This window comes from Lycium barbarum, chromosome 12 (assembly GCF_019175385.1).
Source record: "Lycium barbarum isolate Lr01 chromosome 12, ASM1917538v2, whole genome shotgun sequence".
Classification (NCBI taxonomy): domain Eukaryota; kingdom Viridiplantae; phylum Streptophyta; class Magnoliopsida; order Solanales; family Solanaceae; genus Lycium; species Lycium barbarum.
In genome coordinates this window covers 87593490-87603552 of record NC_083348.1, presented here as the reverse complement: position 1 = coordinate 87603552, position 10063 = coordinate 87593490, and the positions used below count along the sequence as shown (strand labels likewise).

General features: G+C 37.0%; 1 protein-coding gene across 2 annotated transcripts; it reads left to right on the top strand.

Moving 5' to 3' along the window:
• The first annotated feature begins 2496 nt into the window (after positions 1 to 2496).
• LOC132623041 (uncharacterized) lies at positions 2497 to 10055 on the top strand. 2 transcript variants are annotated; one of them, XM_060337737.1, is made up of 4 exons: positions 2637 to 2761; positions 4606 to 4828; positions 6567 to 6735; positions 6827 to 10055. In XM_060337737.1, the coding sequence occupies exons 3-4, from the start codon at positions 6621 to 6623 to the stop codon at positions 9667 to 9669; spliced, it is 2958 nt and encodes a 985-aa protein (XP_060193720.1). In that variant the 5' UTR covers positions 2637 to 2761; positions 4606 to 4828; positions 6567 to 6620; the 3' UTR covers positions 9670 to 10055. The 2 variants fall into 2 exon arrangements, with proteins under 2 accessions (XP_060193719.1, XP_060193720.1); XM_060337736.1 differs by lacking the exon at positions 4606 to 4828 and having other exon boundaries at positions 2497 to 2761.
• Positions 10056 to 10063: the final 8 nt, after the last annotated feature.

Genomic DNA, 10063 nt, shown 5'->3' with positions numbered 1-10063 from the left:
GACAATACATGAAAATTTTGAATGCGTATAATGAATTGTTTTTATGTCTAGCTAGACAATGAAGTTTATATGAAAATCCTTGAAGGATTTAAAAGGTTTTAAAGCGATTCTATTGAGTACCCCCGACGACTATGACATCGCTTAACATTAAGAAAGATCAATTTCGATCTTACAAAAATGGTCAGAAAGTACCATGTATGTGTGTAATTGGTGCACCTATATTTCTTACTCTTATAATTCATGAGATAATATTTTTATTAATGTGATGGCAAGATATAATTTTACTTCTACGTGGAGATACTCGAGTAAAATCAAATATTGGTTTAGATTTATTATTTCTAACCATATTGTCAAGGATTTGTTGGTTATGCGAATGCAGGAAGATTATATGCTTTATGTAACATTCGATGGCACACAAGTTATTTATTTGCATATGGGTGCTGCCATATTTATATTGTTCTGCTAAAAGTTAATTATTTGCTACTTACGCAAATCATGCAAAGATAACAATGATCGTGAAGCAAGCAAATGACATATTGATATCGGGATGAGCTCAAGGATGTAACATCTTTGTGGAAGTGAGTTGGTAACAAAGACATGACCAGTAACAACACTTGGAAAGCTAGTATATAAGATCATTGGAAGGCATCATCTACAAGAATTGATACGTTGAAGGTAGAATAGGATAAAACACGTCTCGCTGAAAGTTATTTTCACACATGATCTTCAAAGGAATGGTGAAAAGATATTCAAGATATTCAAGCGACAATTTAGCAGATTTGTTAACGACAACATGGTCAACCTCAACATTTGAGAAGCTGATATACAAGATTTGAATGTGTCATCTTCGAAATATCAAATGATGTTATTATCAGGGGGAGTAAAATGCACGCTGCACTCTTTTTTCCTTAGTCGAGGTGTTTTCCCATTGGGTTTTCCTGGCAAGGTTTTTAACGATGCAGCAGATAATGCATATTACAAGATATGTGTACTCTTTTTCCTTCACTAGAATTTTTCCCACTGGGTTTTTCTTAGTAAGGTTTTAACGAGGCATATTATCCAACAATAGACATCCAAGGGGGAGTGTTATGAAAATATTAATGTGTGGATGTCTATTACTCATCTACATATAACTCTCACTACTTCATGTTCGTAACTGTTGTGGAAGTAACCCCCATTACTTTATGACTACTACTCCCACACTTTATTTCTATAACCCCTACATAGTTACTTCCCATGTTTATGACACACCTTTTAGTGTTCTCAATGTATTCCTATATATAGTTGGGTTGTATGTAATAGTTATACACACTTGAACACATTTGGATGAATAAGAAATCTTTTCTCTCTTGTCTCTCTATTTCTATGATTTTCATCCTTTAGTATTGTTAATCTTTTAGCTTAATTTTACGACATAAATATAATAGTTTTTCTAAACTATCTCTTTAAGAGTTTACTTAATTAACGTTTTATTAATTGATATATAGTAAGAATATTTGAAAAAAGAAGTGTTATAAATATCTTTTTCTTAAAACGTCAGTATTTGAAATAAATTAAGTTTGCCAAAACACTAATATTTGAGAATAAAAAATATCAACATAGAAATCAGATGCATACTTATTAAATCTAAACTTAAAAACTTATCTCAACCAGTCCAACCCCTCATCAAACCAAAGCTTTATTGGCAAGGAGGATCACAATTTCTTCTTAGGTATTATCCGCATTAAAATAATACTCCTTCCCAATTTAAATGTATTACTTCCTTTTTTGATCTGTCCCAAAAATAGCGTCTCTTTCTATATTTAGTAAGTTGACAATTCAAAATATTCACCTGATAAGTTTAAAACCACTATATTCAAATGACATTTTAGTATATTACATACATCTTTAACTTAGGACCATAAAATTTAAAATTCATCTTTTATTCCTAAAACTGTGTGTCCACTCAAAATAAGTAGGCGTTTGGCCATGAAGATCAAATATTTTTCAATTTATTTAGAATTTTAAAGTTGGAGTTGAAGATGGAGTTACGTTTGATTATAGTTTTTACAAAGATTATTTGATTGTTTGAATATATTGAAAGTGAAAAAGTAAAAAAAAAAAAAAATGAAAACGGAATTTAGGTGTTTTCCAGATTTCAAATACAACCTGAAGTTGTATTTGAAATTTTCATAGCCAAACATTGATTTTCAAATAAATTGAAAAACAATTTCAGAAAAAAGTAAAAAGTTGTCATGGACAATGGTCCTCAAGACACTTAAATTGAAGCGGAGGAAGTAATAAATAAATGAATAAAAGATTGACCTTTTGCCTTACGTATTTGATTTCTTTTCTTTTTCTTAGAGCCTGTTTGGATGGGCTTAAAAAAAGCAGCTTAGAAGCAAACGGGCTAACTTATTTTTTTAGGCTTATTTTAAGCACAAAATGCTTATAAGCTGGCCAGTTAAACGCTCAAACATCAACTTATAAGATAAGCCAAACGGGCTCTCACTTTCGCCGAAACATCAGTTAAATAGACGTCGTCGTTTGGTTAGGTGCACTCGATGTCCTTCGCTTTTACCAAGACGAAAACATTAGAAAAAATAGAGTCACCGAACCCTCTGAGGATTCTTGATTTTTATTTTTCAAAGGAAAAGATTGGAAAAAAATGTTGGAGAAGATCGGATTACCTTCAAAACCATCACTGAGAGGGAATATTTGGGTAGTTGATGCTTCTCATTGCCAAGGATGTTCTTCTCAGTTCACTTTCATCAATCGCAAGGTTTGAGATTTCTCTACTTTTTCTTGATACCCTTTATGAAAAATATGATTTTTATTAATACCCGTTAGGCGAATTCTCATGGTTTTCATTTTTGATCATTCTGGAGTTTGATTCTTGGATAATCACATGTTAGATCCTAAATATTTTGTCAATATAAGGTTTTGATTGAATTCATATGTTATTTCCTTTTTACTTTTCCCCTTGACTTAATTGGATTGTCCTTTGATTTATCCTACTATTTGTTGTACTTCGATTATCGGATTAATTTGTGGTGGTTTCTGCTCCTTTTTTCAGACTACTCTATCCTGCTTTTTATAGTATATGGCTTATTTGCTCCCGTTATTTCTGTCTTCGTACTGCTTGTCCTTGTCTCGAGGGTCTACAGGAAACAACCTCTTTAACTCTCAAGTTAGGGGTAAGGTCTGTGTGCACTCTACCCTCCCCAGAAGTGGACTCCACTTCGTGGGATTTCACTGGGTATGTTGTTGTGTTGACTTAATTGGAATTTGCTGTCAAGTTTTATTTGGGGTACTCTATAGCGGAGTTATAGCAAAAATCCCATCTTTGATAATAATTCACAAGTGAGACAGCCACCCCCCCCCCCCCCCCCCCCCCTGCAAAAAAAATAAAAATATCATCACAACTTAACCAAACAGAAATAAGGGAATCATATGGTGATTTTTTCTTACTTTGCAGAAAAGGGGAACAAAATAGGAGGGTAAAAATCATCTTTTTAGTGCATTGGCTCATAAACCTAAAGAGGAACAAAGTAGAAGGTTGGAGTCATCAGCAAATGCACAACCTACTGCCTTTAAACTCAGACTTATCTTTATATTGCCACAGGACATTTAAGGCTGGAAATTAAACCTTGAGATCACAATTTTTCACCAAAAACAAAACTGAATTTAAACTAGTGGCAAGCAAAGAACTAAAGGAACCTTACTGAAATTTAACAACACGAACACAGAGGGGAATGCTTACATGATACCTTTGAAAGCGAGGAAAATTGTTAAGTCGAATTAAATTTTTATCGCTTCTAATAAACTTGAAAACATAAATTTTGAATTTAAAAGGAATGCTGGAAGTAAACATGTGATGCCTTAATGAAATGCTTATGGCAGTCAGAACTATTATGTCAGATATGGATGTGAAGTGGAGCTAAAACTATTATGTCATCGTTGAGGATATTTTAGTCAAGCCCCTTTTAGTATTTAGGAGTAAGTGAATTCCTTAATCCATGTGCTCAAGCCTAAAATATTAATTATTATGAACAGGAGGGAATAGGATCTAATGATTGCTATATTATGGGCAAATGATCAAGTTACCCAGTAAAGGTGACATTTAAGTTTAGAGAATTTGTTGCATCCTACTCTTTACTGAGTCAACCCAAATTATTGCTATATTATGAGAAACCGGAAAATGATAAAGTTACGCAGTAAAGGTGACTTGTAGGTTTACAGAATTTGTTGCATCATATTCCCTCCAGTTCAAAATAATTGATGTTTTAGGCTTGAGCACATAGATTAAGGAATTCACTTACTTCTAAAAATTAAAAGGGGTTTGACTAAAGATATCCTTAATTATGACATAATAGTTATAGCTCCTGGACTTCACATCCATATCTGGCATGATAGTTTTGATTCCCATAAGCATTTCATTTAGGCATCACATGTTCATACTAATGGGAGTAACATGTGCATTCTCAACAGTTGATTTGCCCTGCAGCAATTTTTTTTTTTTTTTTTAATCACGTCTTCTTACTGGTTTACTGACTCATGAAAATGCTTATCTGTCCAAGGTCCAGTCATACATCAAAATGTCTCTAATTTTGTATCTTACTCTAGTATGTTGCGAGGTGTTTCATATTGTTGAAGAACTCTTGTAAACATTATTCTTCACGGAATGACCTTATGTTGAATTCGAAGTAAATAGCTGATCCTCCCAAATTTATTCCTGAATGGTGTGGCAATTGAAGTACTTTCTCCGTGAACATGTTTATTGAGAAAAAAATGGGGAAGACGCCGCGAGATTCATTTTTAGGTTTAGTGGCAAGACTGAAGTGCTCAGGTGCTCTAGATTTCTGAATCCTCTCACTTGGATTTGTGTATACTTTTGGATGTGAACAAGCTTTCTCAGTACATCTTTATCTTTGTTCCAGTTCGACCACTTACTTGGATTTGTGTATAATTTTGGATGTGAACAAGCTTTCTCAGTACATCTTTATCTTTGTTCCAGCTCAAGATGAAAATAATAATACCTGCAGTATGCTACTGCTTCAATTGTACTCCACCATCTGTTCAGGATGCTCGAAAAAACATCTGAGACCTTCAGAGGTAGTAAAGTCACCTAACAGAAAGAAATAAGGCAAACCCATTGTTCTCCTATTTCAAGGGAGCAAGAACCTCTTTCTGCAACGAATTGGGAACAATAAATTACAATTTCATTCATATTTTATTGTACTTTTACTATAGCTGGGGACATCTTTAATAGATTTCTAGATATCCTTTAGACCAGCTCAATGAGCTGATAATATTATACTTTCTTCACCTCCTCATCTAGCTAATGCATGTCCTTTTGACTTTAAGTGCTTAGTAATGTATCTTGTAGAGAACTCTTTTGTATTCTAAATATAGAGGAATCACCTGACATGCCACGTTAGTGGGTGTTGTTTCATGGTAGTCCTCCTTTAGTAGAAGAGCCAATTTTGTAGAGTTGAATTGGTATGCCGTAAACACAATAAGTTCATCTGATAATCAATCTATTTTATCCTGGGTGAAAACAGTTTATGCATATAAATTGGAACGGTGTTTGGACAAGAATAGTTGCAATCCATCTTCTTTAATGTTACGAAAAAGTAATCATTGTTGGTGTTAGGATGGGAATCTAGGGTTCTTTCCTCCCTCCCCTCTTTCTCCCCTCATTATCTCCAATATACAATTTCATCCACTTGTGCTCTTATCCACAATTATAGTTATTGGAGAAGAGTTTCTTCATTTGCTTGAATTTCTTGACAACAAAGATGCTATATAGATGTGTTATCTCCACAGTAGTAGTTGGTTTTAAAGTGTTTATAACTTTTAGTAGTTGGGTTTAAAGTGTTTATAACTTTCTCATAGCTAGTAACCCAAAAATATAGACATTTTTGTGTGCTATTCATACTCCCAAACGATTTGTCCCAGATATTATTGATTTTTCCCCAGTTTCCTCCTTCTCGCGAATATCTGAGTTATGATTATCTTCTCAAACTATTCAGTAGTGGTTCAGCTTCTCTCTCTAAACAACGTTCACACTTGTGGCCCGGAACTTTTGTTGACCTGGAAATCGTCTTGATGCTCCCAAACAAGTGTTGCGGATCGCTTACTCAGGAATCTAGCTTTTTGTGTGAAGCATCTGAACTTTTTGAATATTGCTGCCTAAAAACCAATCCTCTTCAGTAGCGGGCTGTAGCAGAATAGGTTGCATTGCATTAGGTAGAAATTGACGGGAGTAGTTAACAGACCTGCTTTTCTGGCTTGCCTAAAATGATCCTCCCTTTTTTCTAAGAAGTAACATGTTGAAGTTTCTAGTAATGATTATTTAGGGGCTGCTGCGACTTCTCTTTTCTGCCTTAGTGGTGTTTTTCCAATAACAGTATTTTTTCCATTAGTATCGGTGTCATCTTTTATCTCCTTCCTACCAAGGCTATAGATATGATTTTATTTCCCCCTCTCCTGTTTCCTTGCTGCTTGTTTAAATGGAAATATGAATACCGTATGTGTGTGGTTTTCTTTCACTTATGTTGTGATTCACACGTATGAAATTTCAGCATCATTGCCGGAGGTGCGGGGGCATTTTTTGTAATAGCTGTACCCAGCAAAGAATGGTGCTACGCGGACAAGGTGATTCACCGGTGCGTATATGTGAACCATGCAAAAGATTAGAAGAGGCTGCACGTTTTGAAATGCGATATGGTCACAAAAATAGAGCATCAAAAGGTACCGTATAAATAACTGGTTATACTCACAGTGCTAACAGAGAGAAATAAACTACTTTCTCGTTTTAAAATACAAGTGTTGTCTCTCGTAGGGGCCTCAAGACTTCCATCAAAGAGTGAGGATGAAGTTTTAAATGAGCTTCTGTGTAAAGAAAGGACCTCAGATGTTCTTTCCCGTGATCAAGACTCAGCAAGCACTTCATCAGGTTCAAATGTTCAAGATGAGGCTGGAGATGGAAGCATTAATCAGACTGAACAGCAGGCTGAGATGGGATCGACTACTCCTGAAGAATTACGTCAGCAAGCCATGGAAGAAAAAAAGAATCATCGAACTCTAAAAGCTGCAGGTAAACCTGAAGAAGCTCTAAGGGCTTTTAAGAGAGGCAAAGAGCTTGAAAGGCAGGCTGCTGCTTTGGAGATCTCTCTGAGGAAAAATCGTAAAAGAGCATTGTCCTCCAGTAACGTCACTGAGGTCCAGCAAGATAATGATGATGGCAAAGCGTCTGGTCGGAAAACTAAGCTCTCTCCTCAAATTACCAAAGAGAAGGATGATCTTGCGTCTGAACTCAGAGGACTGGGATGGTCAGATACGGATCTTCGTACTGCTGACAAAAAGCCAGCAACGATGAGCCTTGAGGGTGAACTTTCCGCACTTCTTGGAGAAGTTTCTGGAAAGACCATTACTGAAAAGAAAATTCATGGAACTGACAAGTCACAGGTCATTGCTCATAAGAAAAAAGCACTCCAGTTGAAGCGGGAAGGAAAACTTGCTGAAGCCAAAGAAGAATTGAAGAAGGCTAAAATTCTTGAAAAGCAAATAGAAGAGCAGGAACTGTTGGGTGGTGATGAAGATTCTGATGATGAGCTTTCCTCTTTAATACGTGGCCTGGATGCTGATAAATTTGATGATTTATCTGCTAGATATAAACTAGATTCTAGTCATGATTTTGACAACCATCTGGGAATTACTGATGATCTTGGAGATGGTAATTTTGAAGTAACTGATGATGACATGTATGACCCAGAAATAGCAGCTGCCTTGAAGTCAATGGGCTGGACTGAAGATGCCACTGAATCTGAGGTTTCAGAAAAGCAAATCCAGCCGGTTGATAGGGAAGTGTTACTAAGTGAAATTCAGTCACTGAAAAGAGAAGCCCTTAGGCAGAAAAGGGCTGGTAATACTAAGGAGGCAATGGAACTTTTAAAGAGGGCAAAAACACTGGAGATTGAGGTTGAAGAACAACTAAATAATGGTGAAGAGGATGTTAGAAAGTTCGTTGAAAGGAAGGATAAAGAGCACAAAGTAGCACCAAAGAGTAAGTCAGTGATCCAGAGAGAGCTTCTTGGTATTAAAAAGAAGGCTCTTGCTTTAAGAAGGGAAGGAAGGTTAGATGAGGCTGAAGAAGAGTTGGAAAAAGGCAAGATTCTTGAGAAGCAACTTGAAGATATTGATAATCCACCAAAATTTGTGCAGCCTGTTGCTGGGAATAAGCTGGATGAAAGTATTGCAGATATTGATGCTGGAGATGAAGAGGCAGAGGTTACAGATCAAGACCTCCATGACCCAACTTATCTTTCACTGCTTAATAATTTGGGCTGGCAGGATGATGAAAAAGCTAATGGTCCATCTGCGTCATTTCAAGGGGAAAATAATGTTTCTCATCTTAGTGAGTCGCTAACTAAGGAAGCTACGAGTAACATCCAACCTCGAGCATCTAGAAAGAGTAAAGGTGAAATCCAGAGGGAACTTCTGGGCTTGAAACGAAAGGCTCTCACATTGAGACGCCAAGGAGAGATTGAGGAGGCAGAGGAAGTGATGAAAGCGGCTAAAGTGTTAGAAGAGCAATTGGCTGAAATTGAAGAATCTATGTCTAACAGGGTTCCAACTGAGTCAAATGAGCAGAAAGAACGTGAAGCTATTGGTTCTCCCCTTGAGAACCCACAGCTTCCTCCATCTGATTTGCGAAAGAGCCCAATTGAGGACATGGCAAACAAAGCCACTCTTACTCATGATAAACCAAAAGAGGTCACTCAATCAGATGGGAAACCAAGCATCTCCGAGTCAAAAACTGCCCAGGAAGCTAATTCGCAGCTTGATCAAGATTCCCTTCGTCAAGATATACTGGCTCGCAAGAGGAAAGCAGTTGCCTTGAAGCGAGAAGGGAAAGTGGCAGAAGCCAAGGAGGAACTTCGACAGGCAAAACTTTTAGAGAAGCGCCTTGAGGAGGAAAAGACTCTGGGTACCAGTAGTACCACAGTCTCGGCACATCCTAATACCCCGCATGTTGGACAAAAGGAAGTTAGTCCAAACAAAGTTCCAAATCTATCTCAAGTTGGACAGAAAGAAGTAAGTCCAAGCTCAGGTCCAAAGCCATTGTCTGGACGTGATCGGTTTAAGTTGCAGCAGCAGTCTCTCAGCCACAAACGACAAGCACTTAAGTTGCGAAGGGAAGGTAGGACCGAAGAAGCTGATGCTGAATTTGAATTGGCAAAAGCTATTGAGAGCCAGTTGGAAGATGTGTCTTCGCAAGATACAACGATGTCTTCTGACCCCACAGCTGAATCAGCAGAGGATGTGAGTGTTGAGGATTTTCTTGATCCTCAGCTTTTCTCTGCTTTAAAAGCAATTGGAATTGCTGATACCACTATTGTATCCCGAGGCCCTGAACGACAGGAAACAAAAAAACCTATAACTGGCAATACTGATAAGACTAGCACTATTGCCTCTCAAATTGTTCAAAGACCAGAGCCAAAACTATCTGAAGCAGGTATATCTGATGAGTCTTCCAATGAGAGAAAACATTTGGAAGAGCGGATAAAGGCAGAGAAAGTAAAGGCGTTAAACTTGAAACGTTCTGGAAAGCAGGCAGAGGCCTTGGACGCCCTTCGGCGGGCTAAGATGTTTGAAAAGAAGTTGAACGCTCTAGCTTCATAACAATGAAGCTGGTACATTGTGTTTGTTTGGACAGGATTTTTACACGGTATAAACCAATAATAAGCATGACAGGACTTGGGATGATGGACTAGGTACTTGCCTCATGTATGCTGGTTAAGTCATTCCAATAGATGAGCTCAACAAGTGAATGATCAGAAGAACCGGAAACATTATAAACCATTTGCATACCCTGATGATGTGCATTCTATGGTGACATGTACAATTATTTTTTTAAACTATTTTCTTGAGAATGAGGTTGGGGATCCTTGTATTTTACTTTTGTTCTTGTAGCTTTTTTCATCTTTCATTGTTATGTAATGTTGGAAATTCGTGACAATGTCGGTAACTATTTCTTGCAATGCCATGCTCTTCCAAAGCCTTATTTACTGCAGGG

Excerpts from the sequence above, each read along its gene's own strand:
- LOC132623041 (XM_060337736.1), top strand. The coding sequence starts at position 2,648 with ATGTTGGAGAAGATCGGATTACCTTCAAAACCATCACTGAGAGGGAAT. Across the intron at positions 2,762-6,566 it reads TCACTTTCATCAATCGCAAG|CATCATTGCCGGAGGTGCGG; the intron begins GTTTGAGATTTC and ends ATGAAATTTCAG. Across the intron at positions 6,736-6,826 it reads CAAAAATAGAGCATCAAAAG|GGGCCTCAAGACTTCCATCA; the intron begins GTACCGTATAAA and ends TGTCTCTCGTAG.